The 20,981-nt window shown below is 39.1% G+C and overlaps 1 protein-coding gene across 2 annotated transcripts in view; it reads right to left on the bottom strand.

The window, feature by feature from the left end:
• Positions 1-641: 641 nt before the first annotated feature.
• Positions 642-20,981, bottom strand: part of acadvl (acyl-CoA dehydrogenase very long chain) — a 21,091-nt gene continuing 751 nt past the window's right edge. For both annotated transcript variants that reach the window (XM_072687545.1, XM_072687546.1), the window contains exons 3-21: positions 20,870-20,936; positions 18,128-18,205; positions 17,960-18,032; positions 17,526-17,590; positions 17,268-17,402; positions 16,024-16,168; positions 15,353-15,482; positions 15,002-15,127; positions 14,391-14,589; positions 11,404-11,508; positions 10,368-10,454; positions 10,031-10,093; positions 6,108-6,209; positions 5,018-5,115; positions 4,835-4,907; positions 4,441-4,513; positions 3,833-3,905; positions 2,350-2,425; positions 642-2,134 (exon numbers count right to left, since the gene is read on the bottom strand). In XM_072687545.1, the coding sequence (XP_072543646.1) occupies positions 1,997-2,134; positions 2,350-2,425; positions 3,833-3,905; positions 4,441-4,513; positions 4,835-4,907; positions 5,018-5,115; positions 6,108-6,209; positions 10,031-10,093; positions 10,368-10,454; positions 11,404-11,508; positions 14,391-14,589; positions 15,002-15,127; positions 15,353-15,482; positions 16,024-16,168; positions 17,268-17,402; positions 17,526-17,590; positions 17,960-18,032; positions 18,128-18,205; positions 20,870-20,936 (1,906 nt within the window). In that variant the 3' untranslated portion in view covers positions 642-1,996. The remainder of the gene's footprint in view (positions 2,135-2,349; positions 2,426-3,832; positions 3,906-4,440; positions 4,514-4,834; positions 4,908-5,017; positions 5,116-6,107; positions 6,210-10,030; positions 10,094-10,367; positions 10,455-11,403; positions 11,509-14,390; positions 14,590-15,001; positions 15,128-15,352; positions 15,483-16,023; positions 16,169-17,267; positions 17,403-17,525; positions 17,591-17,959; positions 18,033-18,127; positions 18,206-20,869; positions 20,937-20,981) is intronic.

The raw sequence follows: 20,981 nt of genomic DNA, 5'->3' as shown, positions 1-20,981 counted from the left end.
TTTGCCACATGCGACTGAAATCCGATTGCTGTGTGGGACAGAATTTGCAAATTTGCTTGTTGCACGACAATTACTACCGGTGTGTCAGTTGTACTAGGAGGAGTTTTGGTTGTCAAAGGAGTCGGATGTGTTTACACTGCTAAAACATGACTCAAATACGTCTCAGACCACTTCCTGAAGTCTGAGTGATCGGATTTGTATCTGGTTTAAATCTTGGGGAGTCTTGGTGCATTTACACTTTGTATCCAGATACAATCCTGATACTCAAGACACATGAAGGGACCAGGTGTGAACAGGGTCCAAAAGATCTCAATCTGGATTCCAAGAAACCAGGACCTGTTCAAATGTAACAATAGTAAACAAAACGTTTTAGTAATCGATGTTTGGCTACATGTGTTTTAGCTTCAAGTCTGCTTCCGTCCAACAGGGACATGGCAGGGCAGTGACTTCTTGCTGAATTCATTTGGGAAGATCAGGGGAAGGTTCTGATAATTCTAATTCAAACTGCTGAATTGTGTTGATGCCTTTCTAGAGCAAAGCAGCAAGTCAGGAAATAAGCTGTGTCAACGTAAATGAAGTTAATCAGTGGTGTCAAGAAGTGGCAATTCACGGTTCTTTAGAAAAGCAAGCACCAAATCCCATTTGATGTGTATTATTTGTTTATTAACTTGTTTTAACAAGACTCTGGTATCCTGTAGAACAGTCTCTCCATTTTGTTATACAGTCAAGATTTATGCACATCAAGATTCCCTGTAAAAAGCCCTTAAATTGCGAAACCATCACCAGATTTTACTGCATTCTGAACACTCAGGCACTGACCAATGATCTCTACCACTGATTACCATGTAATAAATATAGTGCCAAACTCTGCAATACAAGACATAAGAATGTAAAGCTGAGCACAATGTCCAGAGGCTATGGTATAGAGGCTTAATGCTGACAGATTTGACTGATTTACTGTGAGTGCTTACAGGCTTTCTCGATGAGGACAGGAACAAAAAAAGGAACAAGCATGTTCAGTAAACCTACGAAAAGTTTTCTCTCCTCTCTTGTGTAAGTGTTCCTTCACCTGCATGACAACCAACTGAATTCAGAGTGCTTTGAAGTAACTCATAGTGCAGCGCACATTTCAAACATGAGCATTTGCACTTTGGTATTTGTCTGTATGGCAACTGAAGGCACATGACATTTCCTGTCAAGCCTACAATAAAAACACCCGTTTCCTGTTGTATTGGGAACCATTTTGAACACTGTGTTATTAAGTATACTGACTCCAATACAGATAGGAGGTCAAAAGTGAACCCGGAACCAAGTTCTGGCTCAGTTTGCTTAATGTTAATGACAGTTTGATCTCCATAAACCTATATTGAATAGAACATACTTCATATGAGACCTAAAGTAGTTAGGTGCAGGTATGAGAGGAAAAAAAAGTTGCAAATGAAAAAATATTTTGGTTAAAATACATCTGATGCAATGGCAATTGAAAACATACAGCATACGAAACAGGATGGATAATGGGTTCAGTTCAGTTAGGAGTCCTTAGTTTTGATTAAACTTTGCTTTTCCAAAGAAATGGAGTAATCACTGAGTGAGTATCATCTGTACAAAACGAGAACAAAGTAAGTAAGTAGTAAAACTACTTTCTATCTATAAAGAGAACCCAAAACAATCCACTGGAGACCATAAAATTCATATTTTGTAGTACCTCGCTCGCGGACCAACTTTTTTTTTCTTCCAAACATTCACAAAACTTTTCATTGAGATCCAATTACTAACATTTCAGAACAACAGACAATAACTGTACAAACGAACCTATTAACCTGGCTTCTGAAACATTAATGCACTTCTTGTGGACTTACTCCTCCTTCCACTTACTCATGTTGGCAGCACTGAACAGTCTGGAAATTCATAGGATATATGGATGGTCATAACTGTCTATGAGAAGATTAAAGGATGGAACAGACTTGGGTCTGCGAGAGACGGGACAACTTTGTCTTTACATGCCCAAAGGATGAGGGGCCACCACTGTTCCATTCTCCACCACAGCTGAAGAAATGGCACGCAGGTTCTTGAAGATCTGTTTGGATGTGCCTGACTTCAGGAACTTGATGTCCCGCATGATTCTGTCATGAGCCTAAATTCAGGGAGATAGAAAGGAGGAGTCAGCAGAGCCATCCAAAATGCGCAAAAAATCTCAGTCACAAGTTCAGGACTTTAGGAGATGGAGATAAAGCAGAACTTTAAAGATACATTTCAGTGAAGGACAGGAAGGGAAATCAAGATTGCATTGGTGCACAAAGTATTCAACCACATTCAAGGGAGGTTGAGACAGGGTGAGTAGACACTAACCTCTATGCACCAAGTTTCACACAGCATTTTCTCATGCTGAGCTGAGGAATGACCCTGACTCAGAGACCTGGAAGCCCTGGAGATGAGAACACAAGCATAAGTGTATGAATTCATTCCACACGGTATGTTTGACAGTTCTCACCTAATGTACAGTCTTAAGTAAAGGTTTGGGCATCCTTGGCCAAAAGACACTTTTTTGTGGATTTAGGAGTAGTAAACGGTCTTCGTAGCTAATGTGAGGATCTCAGGCCTTGATTAGCAAATCAAGCAGGAGACATGTCACCAACAACCTGTTACAAAATGCATGTTAATGCTGGGTTTTATCTTATTATTTTTAGGATTCACTCTGACCGGATTATGTTTCATCTCCTCATTAAAATGTGTCTCCAGCACAACTGATATCAGATATAGGTTGATATCAGATTTTACTTTCCTGCGTAAAAAGCACACCAGCATGCAACATCATTTCCGTTTTACTTCCTGTAAACAACAGTTTTTCATCAGAATTGTCCTGCTCTGGAAAAACTGAAAAGTTTAGAGTAACAGTGGGTGTTCTACAACGTAGTAGAACAATAGATGGTACACGCATTAACGCCAGGTGTAAACAGACCCCGTGTTAAGAAACAGTTTGTTCACATTCCCAATTATGACTCTTCAAACATGCTACTAACACTCATTAAACATGGTTTGCTTTTAGAAACGAAACGAAAGCAATCGACACCCACAGAGCAAGAACAGGCTATAAAAAGAAAACCAAATGGTTTCAGCTTGTGGTTTCTACAGTGTGGAATGTTAAGAAATGGCAGTTCTAAAGAACTGAGGAGGTCAAGGTGAGACCTGAAGACAGGGTTGCTCGGAGTCGACGGTCAAAGGTAAATCATAATTGAGAAAGTTTAGAGTCAAGAGTGCAGTGTGCAATTCCAGCATTGCTTACACTAAGAATATTAATGAAAGGATCATGAGAAGGAAACTTCACCGGTGACTTCATTTCAAAACTCTATGTATGAAGTATGCTACAGGGTCATCTAGACAAACCAGAGGAGTTTTAGAAACCGAAGAAGTCAAAATCACTGACCACAATCAGCAAAGCTGAAGAGAGGATGGCCTCAACAGCAGCATAACGACAGAAATTGTGTGACATGAAATACATTTAGTAGACAGACTTTAAACGCACAGTACAGCAAGATGACCCAAAAACATCTCAGAACTAGAGACATTGCGCAAAAATCAGTGAGGAAAAATGCAGAGAATATACAGACAGTAACGGCATTAAGACTGTATGAAGTGTATTGTATTCCTTGATTAGCGACAGAGGCTACTACCTCTCAATTAATAATAAATGGCAAAATGTGTAATTTGGCCAACGTTGCCCAAACATTTGCATAAGACTGTAGCATACTGTGAAACATGATTTGTGGCATCCCAGTATGTTAAATTCCACAAAACGAGTAAATATGTGAGAGATTATGTGGGCAAATATTACCTGGACAGCACAACAACCATAGCATACAAGTCAATGGCACAGTCCGCCACTCTTTGCAGCACAAACTGCTCATCTGTTTAAAAAAATATATAAATAAATAAATAAATCAACAAAAACACAATGTTAGATCAGTGCCTTGATAAGGAAGTTGAATATGACAAGTCATTAGTGAGAGTATAAGAACGGATATCAGTCATGCACACTGCCTCAAAATTGCAAGAACTGCCTTTGCATAAACATTATATGCATCCTCCCTATTCAGCAGATCAAGCACAGTAACAGCAATTCTGAAAGCCTGCCAGCGTTTCCTATAAAAGACTAGAATTACCGTCAGGTATACCCGACAGCGATGCCCTGGGAGGCTTTTTGTAATGAACTCCATCTGATCATTTTATTGAAAATGCTTAAAAAACATTAGAAGGAGCTTTGCCATTGGTTGGGCCGCACCATAAAATGGTGACAATTCAAATGTATGAACTGTACAATCTTCTAAAAAAATTTATAAAGTACACAAATAAAACAAACCATAATATTTAAATAATGAACAAATCTCTCTGATAGATACAAATACAAACAGACAGATACACAGACAAGTACACTTTACTCACCAATGATCCTCTTGCCATGCTTTAAAAGCAGTTCTTCAATTACTATTCCAAACTGTTCAATAGCTTTAACAGTCTACAAATGGTGGGGAAAAAAAACAGGTTGTAAGATAAGATCCATTTTAAGTTAAGACAATTTAACTCAGAAGCCAATGAATATGGTGTACAAAAAGCTTAGAACCATCCTTTCATTATAATCAGATATTTCTTGTAAAACATGAATGCGATGTGAGACCATATGGCATGTTTTACTGTCTGACTCCTTAAGAAAGACTTGTGGTCACCTTAAGCATTCTGTATTAAAATGTGTGCTTAATCAGGACTGCATATGATGGTTCATCAAACCTACTGCTTTAAATATTCTCAAAGTGTGAAATTATTTTCAGTGTTGTCTCACCAATTCTCCACTTTGAGCAAGTTCAGGGTGAACCTTTCCCTGCAAAGTGAGGCCTGTACTCAAGCCTGCCTTCCTGCAGACGGGATACATGTAGGAGGACAAATGATTAGAACTTGTATTCCTGTTGTCTTTTACCTTTTACATTTATCTTCTAAAAACAACAAATGCACACAGATATCTGACCTCTTGGCCCGCTTGGTGATTTCCCCAGCCAACATGCCTGCATTGCCGAATGGATTCTTCAGAGCTTTCTGTAGACTCTTCAGCTGGTTGCCTGCATTCTACAAACCAAGAGTCTCTTTGATTGATTTTATAATAGTACTGTAGGCACTGTACTCTTGTCATGACTAGTCCTGAACACAATGTGGCTTTTGCTGGGCTTGGGCACACAATGTTTTTAAGGTTAACATACAATTCCTTGTATTCCTTGGTTTAGAAATAGCTCTGCATACTAGCTCAGCATGAAGTTTACAGTTGACTCAGCATAACTGCCTTTACAACCTGCAACTGCTTCAGCATAAGTGCTTTAACCAGCTATTATTACTTCAGCATAACTGCCTTTACAGTCTATTATTACTTCAGCATAACTGCCTTTACAGTCTTCAACTGCTTCAGCATAACTGCTTTTACCATCTGCAACTGCTTCAGCATAACTGCTTTTACCGTCTGCAACTGCTTCAACGTAATTGCCTTTACCCTCTGCGACTGCTTCAGCATAACTGCCTTTAACAGTCTGACTACTTCAGCATAACTGCCTTTACCATCGGCTACTGCTTCAGCATAACTGCCTTTACCGTCAACAACTGCTTCTGCTTTTACTGTCTACAACTGTCTTTGTTGTCCATGACTGCTTCAGCATGACTGCCTTTACCGTCTGCAACTGCTTCAGCATAACTGGTTTTACTGTCCATGACTGCATCTGCTTTTACGGTCTACAACGGTCTTTGTTGTCCAGGACTGCTTCAGCATGACTGCCTTTGTTGTCCATGACTGCCTTCATTACAGTCTACAACTGCTTCAGCATAAGTACATTTAAGTTTGCAGCAGCTTCTGTGTAACTGTGGTTTACAACTACATCATAACTGCTTTTAGAGTCTACAACTGCTTCTGGTTTACAGTTGCCTCTTTGTTGTATACAGTCCAAACGGTAGCAAATGTCCACAACCACACTTCTAATGTGACACAACTAATCTCAGCAGTTTCTGCAGCACAGGAAATGTATAGTCTTACAGTTGCTAACTCATTTGTCTGTCAGCATATTGGTTCTGATTACCTGGAAGCCGTTCAGTGCCACAAAGAGTCGCAGGATGTCGTTGGTGCCCTCAAAGATACGGAAGATTCTAATATCTCGCAGGACTCTCTCGACCCCAGCATCCTGCACGATAGCAACAGGAACATTTCATTAGAAGTGTGTCTAATGAACATAGCAAAATTCTGTTGTATCAAACTCCAACATCCTTATTGCACCAATCAACATTTCTATACCAGCCATCGCTTGCAAAAGAACTACAAAAAAAACTATACAAAAGTATGTGGACACCTCTCCTAATTATTAGAGTTTTATGGTGTTTCAGCTAGACCCCCTGTTAACAGGTGTTCAAAATCAACATATAGCTTCATATAATGAGTTTCTGTGCAGAGCAGTTGCACTGAAGATTACTTGGCAATGGCAAACATCAGCTGTAGTGGTGTAGAGCATACCACTGGACCATAGAGCAGTGAGAACGTGTTCTCAGAAGTGACTAATCATGCCTTATTATCTGGCCGTCTGATGGCCCAATCTGGGTTTGGTAAATGTCAGGAGAACCAACTAAACTGCATAGTGCAAAATCTACAGTTTACTAGTGGAGGGATGGTGGTCTGGGGCTGGTTAGGGTTTGGTTCTACTGAATAACGGTGTTGTATGTGAATGCTACAGTCCGCAAAGACACTTTGGACAATTACACGCTTCTAACCATTGTGGGAACAGTTTGGGAAAGTTACAGCATGACAAACAAAGCGAGGTCGATAAAGTTTGCTCACTGTTTGAAGAGTTTGGTACTTTCAATATCCTGACCTTAACCAAATTGAATGCCTTTGGGATTAATTGGATCGTTTAGATGGTCTGGTGTTTACATACATACTAGAGGGACCAAAGTATTGGGACACCTGCTCATTCACAGTTTTTTTTAGCATATTTAAAAAGATTTTGTTGGAGTAACTGTCAAGGGAAGGTGTTCTACTAGATTTTGGAGCATCACTGTAAAGACAAGACAAGAGAACACAGTCCCACTGCTCCACAGCTCAATGATAGAGGGCTTTATACCCCTCTAGCCCACACCTGGCATTAGGCCTTGTGCTGAAACATTCATGTTTATCTGCTTTAATTGTATTAGACAAGCTGTGTGTGAGCATTTGCACATCTGCATCAGCAGTGAGTACAATTTAAAATAGCTGAATGCATTTATAAGAAAGAGTTTCCTTAAACATTTGGACATACAGTGTATGTGACCTAAATGTTAAAGACGTTCTTAAAACCCAAGATCTATAGAGTGTGGTTGAAGTGGCTATGGGGGAAGCTTGCATAATCAATGCTTCCAAAGAAACATGGTGCAATCAATGCACTGGTAATATTTCACTCACAATACCAACAATGTCAGGCAATGGACTTCGAAATACATTTACATTACGTTTCGAATCCATTGCCTGGCATTATTCATTTCTTGACCACAATATTACAATAGTGTCTACATCACAGAGGAACTTGCATGGACAGAACACACCACACAGGAGGCTTCTAGGTCTGCACTGTGGAAAGCATTCTGACTGCCTGTATCACCACCTACTACAGGAACTGCACTATTCTTGAGCAGAAAGCTCCATAGAGGAAGGTGCGTACAGCCCAGCACATAATCAACTGAATAGATTCAATGATGTAACAGTGTGTACACCTGTAGAATGTGTAACCTATTAAAAGCTGTATGTTGGAACAGTGCAACAGTGCATGTATACAATATACAGTCATGTGGATACAGTCTGCATTTTTATCACATAGTTTTTCTAGCTGTGAGGGACAACACAATCTTGTCAGGAACTGACCAGTTTGTTTTGAGCAGGGGCCTTCTGGTCATAGGGGAGATCTGCTTCGACATGCTGACTGGTTCTGATTTAAAAGTGAGCCTGTTTTGTTTCACACAGAAAACATATATGAAGAGGAACAAGCAAAGCCCTGTTCTACAAATAAACTAGCTGATTCATCTCGACCGTCTGCTCACTTCTGCCTCAGCTCTGCACACTTCTACAATTCGCAGTGTTAAGTGCAGCAGAGTCTATGTAGAAGCATACAGCTCTACACAGTGCTGTTCATTCTGATTAGGGTAGGAAAGAGGTCCCAACAACAACAAAAAAAAAACCCTCAATGTGTGACCCACATTCTCAAGAGTTCAGTGGTTAGCACCGTTAGGTTCTGCCTTCTAAACCCACGCAGGATTCTGAGGGCTTTTATTATCCGACACCTACACTGTTTTTCCACCACCCTCAAAACCTTGGTCTTTTCCACTTGAGTGTTTCGAATTCACGTGACTGTCTGTGAAGGGTAGCACCGTCTGCAGTCATCAATGGTGGGCAAAACAGTGGTGTTTTTTGTTGTTGTTGCAGTTTACAACAAAGATACGGATGTAAATGAAAGCATAAGCAAGACGGCTCTCATAGGTGAAAGGCCACTGAACACTGAGCACTACCCTGTCACTGCAGATCATATCACACACATCCTTGTTTATACATTAGAAAAGAGGTGGAAGATCCTGCTAGAACAAATGTTTGCTTATGTGAAAAAGTAACACAGACTGTCAGATCGAAACCTTGTAACTGGTTCTGGTAACTCCCTGATTTATCAGAATACCAGAACAAAGCAGTGGTGGCTCAGCAGTTAGAGCGCTGGGCTGTCCATAACAAGGTTGTGGGTTTGATTCCCGGGCTTGGCAAGCTACCGCTGTTGGGCCCTTGAGCAAGGCCCTTTACCCTCTCTGCTCCCCGGGCGCTGGAGTTGGCTGCCCACCGCTCTGGGTGTGTGTACTCACTGCCCCTAGTTCACTAGTGTGTGTGTGTGTGTGTGTTCACTACCACAGATGGGTAAATGCGGAGGACACATTTCGCTGTGCAGTGTACACTGTACAGTGACAAATACGTGCACCTTTACCTTTTTTTACCCCTAACTTTTTTTGCAAGTCAATGTTCATTTTGAACAAATTCTATTGGTCCAAACACTATAAAAAAATGATTTTATTAAAGTAACTGTTTCTACTGTCCAGAAAAGCCTTCCTACTAAACTTTGGACCACTGCTGTGAGGATCTAATTGCATTCAGTGGTAAAAGCGTTAGTAAGGTTAGGATGTTGGATTATTACCACCCCACCTCATCCTCAACTATTGTTACCGTCCCAAACGTATTGAATGGAGCACAATCACTCCAGAAAACACAGTTCCACTGCTCCACAGCTCAATGCTGGGCTTTATAGCCCTCTAGCCCACACCTGGCATTAGGCATGGTGCCAATAGGTCAACTGCTCCAGAGAGTCTTTTCTACAGGGACTAGACAAGCTGTGTGTCAGCAATTGGTGCAACATAAAGGCCACACTACCTAATGTCCAAAAACCATTAGGACATGTAGTGTCTGTATAATGGAAATGAAAGCAGTAAATGTTTATTTAATATTAGAATAAATTAAAAAAAAAAATCTATACAGAAAGTAGTGGTTCCAAAGCTCTCCTCAAGAGAGTCTAGTATTATATATAGTTATCATCAAACACCTGATTTTGCAAATCAGTGCTTAAAGATGAGCTGGCATTTGAATTTAAAAGATTTATGCAAAAACATTCTTAGTGCTGAAATAAATGAGTTTAACATAATGTGCTTATGTGTCAAACATGTGCACAGTACTGTTTGTAATATAGATACTTGAGTGGGAAGAATCTTTTAAAAAGGTCTAAGAGGATCTCCTAGGCTAATTTATGCTTTTGTAAGTTTGGTTTTTGTTCAATTCTGCAAAAAGGCTGGTATGAAATATTGCACAGTAAATCCCCCCACATGACTAAAATCTCTTAGGACTAAAAGTAGGTGAACCAAAGTAATGAGTGTGATTTACAGTAGACTTTAAGACTGAAAGAAGAGTAATGATACATTCACTGAAACATACTCTTCAAGTGATAACCAGACTTACCTTCATAAAGCCCATTCCGCCCATAATCTGAATACACTCATCTGTCACCAACCATGCCGCTTCCTGAAAATGTAAGATAGCATTTTTTTTTTCCTTTTTATCCACGCCTTAATGCCACAAACAAAAATGATAGATCACTGATAAATGAGAAAAGCTGAAATCATTGTTTTATGGATGTTTCCTAAAGGGGTCTATTACGAGCGCAGTGGTGTTTTTTTATGGGTTTTTTTTCTTTCATATAGGATAAGTGACACACGAGACATCTACTACTGAAATGTGACTTATATGATGTTTAATAGAACAGAAGAGAATTGCTTGGTGCATGTGAAACACTTACAGAGGCAAAGATTTTACTGATGGCTGCCTCGATCTGGAAATCTGTTGCTCCACTGTCCATATTACCACTCACCATATAAGCCATAGACTGGAGAGAGAAAAGGAGAGAGAGAAAAAAAAAAAAAGTGCGACAGGAAAGAGGAAAAAAAGAAAGCTGGTTACAAGACTTCAGAGAGCAATAAGAAAAACATGAATTTCACGAGAAACTGAAGGAAATGGCGGAGGGGTTTGGGTGCTTCAAAACAAGTGCAGTTCTGCACTGTTTGCTCATGTGATGCAACCACTTAGAAAGTGAAGAAACTTGCACTTCCTCCATGTCTTGGTCTCGCTTACACGAGTACTCTTACTCTAGAGGAACATTTAAACAAGGACCCTGCAGACCCTAATAATGAACCAAGGTCAGCATAGGATTCCATCACTGCTGCATTTCTTGCTATTATCCACTGCACTGAAGTCCATTCTCGGCACACCTTCACAACAGCGGCTCTAAGACATCCCACAAAGTTAACAGTTGTCGAGATGCTACCATCCTTTGCCAAGTACCCTATTATTATGCCCTTTTGAACATCAGTCAAATCGCGTCCTTTGCCCACAGCAATTGTTTTGCACTTTGCTACAACTGACTGGTGTCCTCACTTATTCATACGTGCAGCAAACTTGTTCATGTGGCATTTGTGACTTCCCGGGGGTGGTCATAATATTCTGATATGACTCTAACAGTGGGCGAAGGGTGGTAGAATCTTGGAAATCGCCAACCTTGTGGGTGTACTTGCACGTTGAGTGCCTCCCAACGGCATAACAGCTCATCTCTATAATAAACACCTTCCTTCACCCAATACAGTCCATCCCATGAAGTCCTGTTGGTGCCATCAGAACCAAGGGTAGTTATTCCTACTATTAGAAAGGTGGTCATTATGTTCTGACATGACCGTGTATATTCCAACTTACATCCCTAAAAATAAACCACACAATTATGCCAACAGTGCAGAGGTAAAGGAGACCAGAACTAGGTTAAGGGGTTAAGATTTTTGCCTCACCTCTGTAACATACTGCAACATGGTCATTCTGGCCATCTTCTCCTGAATGACTCCATAGTTGTGAATCTTGTTGCCAAACTGGGTCCTGTTGGCAGCATGATCCACCTGCGGAAGACAGGTAAAAGTTGAAAGATGGTAGGACAGCAAAGACAGCCAGAAGACAGCACTCCTGTGGCCTTCAAGTACCAAACTAGAAGTATTTGTATGGGTCATTCTTTTTCACAGCCGTTCATTATATGAAAACAAACTTAAAATCCATAATAACTGCTTCTTCACATTTTAAATGATACACATTCTTAATATCATACATCTCGAAGAGGCATGATTTTTTTATTCTAATTTTATTTGAATAATTAACATCTCATAATTAGTGTATTTCTGTAGGTTTTTGTAGGTACTGAAATCTATTAAAATTTGCCAAGGAGTCTACTGATTTGACGGAGCTAATGAACACATGTCCAAATAAGGTCTTATGGACCAGACGGCTAAACAATGTGACACTAAAATTCCCTGGCAGTTTGCTTTTGCTCTCTCTTTCTCACCATCTTTGCTTTCACAATGTGTGTGAGTGTGGTCAGAAACAGCATCGACGCTCACGCCTAATTTCTTTCTCTTACCACCGAGCTTGTTCAGAACCACAACCACACTCCCAAACATGCACGTTTAGCACTTCGTAAATACAAGAATAGCTTGCATGGTGGGTGCAAAAATTTAGAAGTAGGAGACCCTGAATGGTTATCACAGCTCTCACTGTCTACTCTGAACAATAATAAGAACTACTGGAGCTTGAACTGAGGTAAAAGCATACAGATAGAATTGTGTAACAGTACTTTGAAAGGACCAGAAGAAAGACTCCAAGTTAACAGCTTTAAATTAAGAATCCTCACAATAACAAAGTCGTTAAGCAAGTACTAAACGAGCACTCGATGGAACCACTTCTGTAACTTCATGCCAGTTGCCTTTTTGTACACGTTACTATCATACGGCACACTTTTCTCATTATGACTATATGAATATGCTATATGAAGCGAGATTGAGGGTGGCAACAGACAGGAATTGTTTTGTAGTAATATAAAGGGCAAGACACTGGACTGTTTAAGATCACTTTATACTATATATATATATATATATATTCCTAACAAAGAAAGAAAACAAAACAAAAAAAAAAAAAACATCAACAAAAAACCCTGTGCTGTACCGGCAGTGTGTTTAAGATGAATGTCTTTTTGAACACACAAAAATCCCCCATCTACAATATTCTAACTGAGGGGCTTTTATTCGGAGTTGCATTTAAAGTTTTAATTCAGGTATTTTCCCCACTTTTCACACTATTCATTTTCCCATAACGTTACACAAGACTGCTCATCTCTTCTACTTACAGCCAGTACCACATGTCACAGGGGACACAGTGAGACTTGGCTGGTAGAGCATTCTGACTATTGAAAGTTCTGGATGGGGTTTAACTGGGGTGTCCATGTCTAATTTCCAAAATGGTGACTTCGGCGGAGAATAGAAGTCGATGTTGTTAACTTTGAACAGACGTCAATGTAAAATAAGGATTTATGCTCAGTAGTTTAGAGCATTTCTATTGATCTATTCATCAAGAGTTTTGTTACACAGTGTACAGAGCAGCTACAGGGTTCAAACCATGGAGAGAACTACAAACAGAGATTGCAGTGATAAAGATTTTCCAATGGGAAAATCTTTCTACACAGAAGCATTTGACTCTTGTGGAACATTATTCATTCTTTTCTATAGGACATGCATCTCAAATGTGTCCATCACACTGTGCATTAATTCATTCTCATAGATGAAAGGCTTAATCTTTCCGTCAACCAACTTTGTATTTTCTTAAGCTAAACAGCTTAAACTGTATTTTACATGGTGTATCCGATATCGTTAGTAAGAAAGACTGTATCTTAAATAAGCCTCCTGCAGCGCGAGACAATGTGTGAAGATGTGCTCTTTAAAAAGGCACGGTCAATGTCTGAGACACACCAGGAAACAAAAAAAAAAAAAAAAAAAAAAAAAAAAAAAAAAAAAAAAAAGATACTGACTATTAAAAGCATAATAAAAGAAAAACAGCACCCGGGTAATGTATGCTGGGAATTTCCCTGCATAGGCCTACTTAACAGAGGAAGTGAGGGTGATATCGGTGATATGGGGGGGGAGGGGGGGGGGCTGTGTCGACACGTTGAAAAACATGCTAGACAAACTGAGACATGAGGAAATGAAAGCAAAAGAAAGAGGTTCGAATAAAAATAATAATCCAACTAGCTAAAACCACCCTGGTAGAGATGTAGAACTATACACAAATTCCACAATGTGTAGTGTGTGTGTGTTTTACACCATGACAAAAGTACAGTCTTAAAACAAAAATGTTAATATTTATACTTTTTAGTTAAATTATACAAGACTGCACTGCCTACTGAAAGCATAGTGAATACAAAGGAACTCTTGGAAGACAAATACATTTAAATCCAATCAAAATATGAACAGAAGAGCATATTGTGACATTCTTTTTAAATGTAGTGTATCGTCAGTACTGCCTGGTAGACCTGGCTAGAAAAATTACACATGGTTATCTGAATAACCATGTGTAAGATAAGATAAGATAATCCTTTATTAGTCCCGCAGTGGGGAAATTTTCAGTGTGGGACTAATAAAGGATTATTTTATTATAATTAAATATTTTAATGTCACTGGTTTAAATTTTGTCCATTTAAACTGATAAAATGTTATGAAAAATATTATTTCCTGTTTTGTCATGACAATGATATGTATACCCACCACTAGTAAAACCCATTCCAATTCATCAATATATGCTTTCTGTATTTGATTCACATAGTGTACTCGGTGCAAGCCCCATATTCTATATTGATATTATTATCCTATACTTGTTACGTAGCATTATGCATGGTGCAAAACACGCAATCACTTATAAACACAACATAGAGACACTCAAACCAACAAAAATAAAGACTAACCGCTTTAGCGATGACACCCTTCATGGTTCCTGAGAGTGCTGCTGCCATGCCGAATCGTCCGTTATTAAGAATGTTCATGGCCACTTTAAATCCCCCTCCGACCTCCCCCAGCACGTTTTCAGCTGGCACCTGCACATTCTCAAAATACAGCTCCGCAGTGTTTGAGGCCTTAATACCCATTTTCTTCTCCGGTGGGCCGCTGAAAACAGAGACAAGCACGACGAGCAGAGGGAGACGGGGACAAAGAAAGCAGGGAAATGAAGAGGGAAAAAAGAGGGAGAGACAGAGGTACATTAACAGGACAGTTATAAAAACTAAAAAGGCAGTGTAGGGACCAAGAAAACAGAGTCAAGAACAGGAAAACTGGGACAATTGGGCTCTGAGGGGAAACCGGGGTGGAGAGGAAGGAAGGTACATGATAAACAACTTGTTTTAATACAGATATTAGGATCTCAACCAGTCTGATCATCCAATTGCACTGGCTTGCTAATAATCCAGAAAAATCCATACATCTCTAATGCAGATCAAATATTCTGGGAAAATGCTTTAAAAGTAATTTGCATTAAAAAAAAAAAATTTCATTAACCTCTGCAGCCATTTACATCACTCACTTGGTGACTCCCCCAAAACTCCTCTCAACAATGAAAGCCGTGATCTTGTCCTTTACTTCTCCAGTCTTTGGGTCTTTCACCGGAGTCTTAGCAAACACAGTAAAGATCTCAGCCAGGCCTGCATTACTGTGGGACAACAGAACAAAGGTCAATTAATACAAACAATATGTATTTATACAAGCTGTACAGGCACTGACAACTGAGATGCCCACAGTGCACATATGTGCACATACGCACAGTTACCCCTGGTGATGACATGATAAGCAAGGACAATGTTTCCAAATGGAAAAGGCACAGATGCCCTCTGGTGGTTCACAGTAGAAGCACACGCACACAAATACACCCACACACCTGATCCAGATCTTGCTTCCATTTAGTGTGTAGTACTTTCCACAGGAGGATGGAACTGCTGTAGTTTTGATGGAAGCTGCATCTGAGCCGCTCGCTGGCTCAGTCAGACAGAAAGCCGCTACTGTTTCACCTGCAGAAAACAACATAATCACATGACAGGATCACACAAACCATAACTAATGTAAAGCAATAAAGTGTTAGCACCTGGTTTAACACATTTATTTAATGAAGCATCTAAAGCACATAAACAGCCTAATCTTCAACTGCCCGATTAATCTAGTAATGGTCGGAGTATGGATTAGAGGTCATGTGCTTGGGATCTTAAAAATATATGCGACTGGGACTTACATAGTGCAACACGTTTTAAACATGTTTTGAAACATTTTACAGCTTTAAACACCCTCTTTAAGACCAAACTTCTCCTCTAGTAATTAAAGGTAATGAATGTGGTAACATTACATAGCACCAAAAAAAACATACTAATTCAATCACTTGCTTCACTGCCTACTCAGTTACAGGCAAATCATTTGCAAATTACACTGTAAACTGAAGTGGTTTAACATGGGCCATTATTGGCACCAACCACACAGACGTTATTACATTTCCATAAAAAAAAAAAAAAAAAAGAAAGAAAAAAAAAAAAAAAAAAAAACAACTCTATTCACACTCACCTACGGCTAGCTTGGGCAGGTATTTCTCTTTCTGCTGTTTGTTGCCGAAGAGGAGAATGCCCTTAAAGCCAATAGACTGGTGAGCACCAAGAGTGATTCCCACACCCAGGTCATGCATTCCCACGATCTCCACCAGCCTGGCATACTGTACATCACATACATGAGGAAGAGTGAGGAACTTGGGCAGGAAAACATTGCTATACAACTTAAATTAATAATAACAACATTATTCTTTTCTATCATTATTATTAATATTATAACAACTATTAGCATCATTGTTATTAATATACTTTATCTCCATGTGTTTCACATTCACTAATCTTGCAAATTTCATCTGCGAACATCTTGATCTGTGCACCTATTGATCTATGATCTATAGTATGATCTATAGTAGTAGTATAATAGTATGATCTATAGTAAATCATAATATACTCTATTAAAGATCCTATTCCTAAGTTGTTTTCTACCAAATATGTTAAATTCAAACAAAAAAAAAGTAATTGTGTATTACAATGTGCAGAAGTGTGGTTTGCGTAGATGAGGATTTTTCTTATTCCAAAATATAAAATTATGGAATTTAACCAGAGGCACCCAAACTTTCACATATGACTGTCTATATAGGAAACAGGTCTTAAAAAGGGCATATAAATTGTGTTCACTATAGACAAAAGTATTGGAACACCTGCTTATTCATTGTTTCTTCTAAAGTCAAGGATATTCAATAAATAAATAAATAAATAAATAAATAAATAAATAAATAAGTCCTCCTTTGGAGCATTGCTGTGTAAATCAAAAGCATTCAGTGCCAAGCCGGTTAGTAAGATCAGTATGTTGGATGACCAGAACTCCAATTTGGATGGAGCACCATCCTTCCAGAGAACACAGTTCAGGCAGCTCAATGCTGATTGGGCTTTATACCCCTCTAGCCTACATTTGCACTTCTGTGTTAGCAAAGGGCCCAACTTGAAGTAAATGAACACATACACTGTCCACAAACATTTGTGCGCATATTGTATGATTATAATGCTTACTAATGCTTTTTAAAAACTTTAATCCTGACAGCCTTATACTGTACGTATATTTTAGAATATACAAACATCAAACAAAATTCATTCTCATAAGGCTAATCAAACTCTGCACTGTTTGCTTTCCTCTATCCCAACTTCTCAGCTAGACCCATCCTTTTTGCCCTCAGCTATCCCTCCCATTGATCTCTTTTCTTTCCCATGTCCCCTTCCTCTCACCTGTGTGTTGTTGAGGCCTACGCCACCCAGGTCAACAGGCACCTGCAGGCCGAAGGCACCCAGCTCCTTTAGCCCCTCCAGGGTGTGGTCTTCCACCTTCTCCAGCGCATCATTCTTAGCAGGGTCATTTACCTCCTACAGACAGAGACATAAGCATGCATACAGGAAGAGACCACCAGGTTAAGGTACATGAACATCTAATTCTGAACAGACTCCAAAGTCATGAAATTATTTGAAGAAGAAGAAAAAAAATCTCACTTCGAAGAATTTCGAACATGGCCCCACCAGCTCCCTGATGAACTCAGACTGCTCCTCATTCAGCACTGGAACAGCAATGCATTATTTGGCAACGTGTAACAGCAGTATCACTATATGCACATACAGTGCCCTTCATAATTATTGGCACCCCTGGTTGGCAAAAGGGGATTGTACAAAGTATTAACATCAGGGGTGCCAATAATTGCGGCACACATGATTTGATGTTAAACAATTATTTCTTAATGTGGGATTTTTTTCCTACTGAATAAATTCACTTAAGTTAAAGGTTGGATTTTACTCTTTTTTCCATCGTGGTCCTATATTATTTAGAAAAAAACTAAATTTATTAGAAGCTAAAGAACACATCTTAACCAGGGGTGCCAATAATTATGGAGGGCACTGTATGTGTAGAAAAATGCTACAATTTCGTTTACCTGAGGGGAAGGGGAAGACTTGTGAGGTGCTGATCTGCCCCTTAAACATGTTCACAGCAAAGGATTCTGACTCCTAAACAATACAAAAGTTGAACAACATGCATTAAAATCCTGTTTGCCTGAGCAATGTGCTCAAATAAAAAAAAAGCACAGTGGTCAGACACGTACCATGCTAACAGCCTTCTTGTCCACCTTGTCAGCCTTGATGGCAGCATCACTGCCAACTGCAGGTTTGTCAATTACTGCCTACACAGTGGGACAGACACGATGGACCAGAAAAAAACGGAGAAAATGACTGATTAAATGGCAATGTCATCTAATTTGTTTTAAGAAGGCAAAACAATATCAGCATCATTTCAGCATCTGTTAAAAAATAAATGTATTAAATCGATGTTGAGATTTTGGCAATATGTCACAGCAATATTGGATGCATTTACTGTGCAAAACACTTAGATGACCCCGACATTCTACTTTAATATACCTGCATTGCATTCATTTTATTACACTTCCCTACAAATACGGTATTGTGCAAAATAAAATAGGCATATGTGATCATTATATGAGCAGTAAGAGTTTGTTTACTCAGTAAAATTTTAATATTTGAATAAACAGAAATAACATTAATACAATAAGCATTGTTTTTTCATGAGCTCTGCTCAGGGGTGTCTAGAATTTTTTTATTATTTTAAATCAGTACTTAATGGCATTAATCAGGAGAGCTGGTGATGGAATTGAACACATCCACAAAAAACACACTTATTGTTGAGATAAATAGTTTACATAATTCACTTAGGTGATTAATATTTTCCAGTACTGTAGTGTTATATTTCTCAAGATGATTCCATTTCCATTTACTACATTTTTTTTAAAGTATTGGCACCTCGCATTAGGGTTTAACAAAATTTTTAATTGAACTGAGTAATTTCCCACTGTGGGACTAATAAATGATTATCTTATCTCATAACCCCCAAATTCCAAATCAATTCTTGAATTTGAATTGAGATTGCAAACAGGAAGCGGAATTGCAATTCAAATTCAAATTGCAGGAAGTAGAATTGGAATTCAAAGAAATTCAAAGAACTCCATAATTAAGGTGTATTTAACAATGACGGTTTGCAGTATATATTACATATGATTACAACATTAACTGCATATAGATATTCTTACATGAATTTTATGTACACAATACTTTATTATAGTAAATAGGCCTACTTGTTTACCACAAAATAAAACAGATCATTAAAATTTTAATAACTTTAAAATTAAGGGAAGTGCTTCATTTCCCAGAATACAAAAATAATGAAGATATTGCTATTATTTAACATTAAAGAGAATGTATGCTTAATGTTAGTGCCTGTACTTCCATTTTGAAGACAAATGTATCACATTCTCACAGATATGTGATAAAAATGAGTTTCTCTGAATTGCAATGAATTCAATTCCATTTTCCTGTAATTCCAATTCAAATTCAATTCCACATCCTGTAGGAAAGATTCAATTTCAATTCAAATTCATATTCATTCACTGAATTGAATTCAATTGTGAATTCTGCACAGCCCTGATCTGTATCAACAGTTACATACAGAATTTCCATATTGTTTTTTTCTGCAAGACGATTAAACAGCAACTTTATATATAATTTTATATATAATTTTATATGTGGTTGGTGTGGCGCAACAGATAACACCACTACCTGCCACTGAGCTACCACACCATGTGGGAGACTGGGGTTCGATTCCCGGTCTGGGTGACTATGCAGCGCTACACCAATAAGAGTCCTTGGGCAAGACTCTTAACACTACACTGACCCTCCTCTGTAATACCAGTAACCTTGTAAGTCCCTCTGGATAAGAGCGTCTGCTAAATGCCGTAAATGTAATGTAAATATAAACGTAAATATGCAAATATTACAATAAACACAAATACATACATTAATATGTATTTGTGTTCCTTAAAACATCTCCAAAGCTCTCCTAATGGGAGTCTCATATTTTTTATACTTTATCTAGTAAATCAGCACTTAATGATGATGAATGATATCACTGGCCATCAGCACTGGTCCACAACTAAACAGCAGTGGACTGATGTGCTGAGAGTTACTAGCCATTTTTCTCATCCTTGCCCTAACCTGATCAATAACCAGGCTTTATATGGCACTCAAACCCATCTGCTGTCCACTGCAATGGTGGTTATCCTTTCCCCCATTTACATGAGCCAGACATTCTGCTCTGAAGGCAAAGGCATGCAGGTTGAAAAAGCCATGCCTCCACACACTCCACACTCCAGCACTGTCCAAAAACAGAGACCTGGGAACACAGGCGGGACATTGTGACACATGCCCAGCGAGCCACAGTGGAGTCAGGAAGGGACAAGTCCTGCCGCTACATAGCTAGCTAATACCTGTGTGATCACACGACACACCGAAATGTTTCCATGTCACTAAAGCAGCTGAAGAAAGCTGCGATGAACGGCGCTGGTTTTACGTAAGGGAGTTTGATATACGACACCCAAGGCCACGCTGTCTGCGATCATGTGACCAGGAGGTGAACTTTACCCCAGATATCCAGCGCCCTTCGCCAGGACAGCACAGGGCGAGAGAGACACACAGTAATACGACAATACGACTCCAACAGCACGCCCTGGCAATGCCATTCACCCGCAGAAACAACCGGGGAGGCTTATTTCTGTGTTTGTTTGTTTGTTTGTAAATCGAGGGAGCATTTTAACAGCCGATCAATCTGAATTATTTATTATATTATCATGATACTTTATGGGCTTCGTAGTATTCAGCAGTGCGTTACAAGAATACGAGTAATGAAGGCAATTTTGTACAGGAAAGTCCCAATCAAACGCCATATCTTGGATAAACAGCAAATACAGTCAGTAACACAGCCATGGCCATGGCCTTACCTCGGCAGTCTGGCTAACGTACAGACGGACATTCTGCACAGCTACAGCTCCTGTTTGACGCTGTGCTCTGAAACAAGGGCAATAATCACACATTTAGCTACACTAATATATA

Source organism: Salminus brasiliensis, chromosome 9 (assembly GCF_030463535.1).
Source record: "Salminus brasiliensis chromosome 9, fSalBra1.hap2, whole genome shotgun sequence".
Taxonomy (NCBI): domain Eukaryota; kingdom Metazoa; phylum Chordata; class Actinopteri; order Characiformes; family Bryconidae; genus Salminus; species Salminus brasiliensis.
Note: the sequence above shows the minus strand (reverse complement) of the source record. Positions and strands in the feature narration are given on the sequence as shown.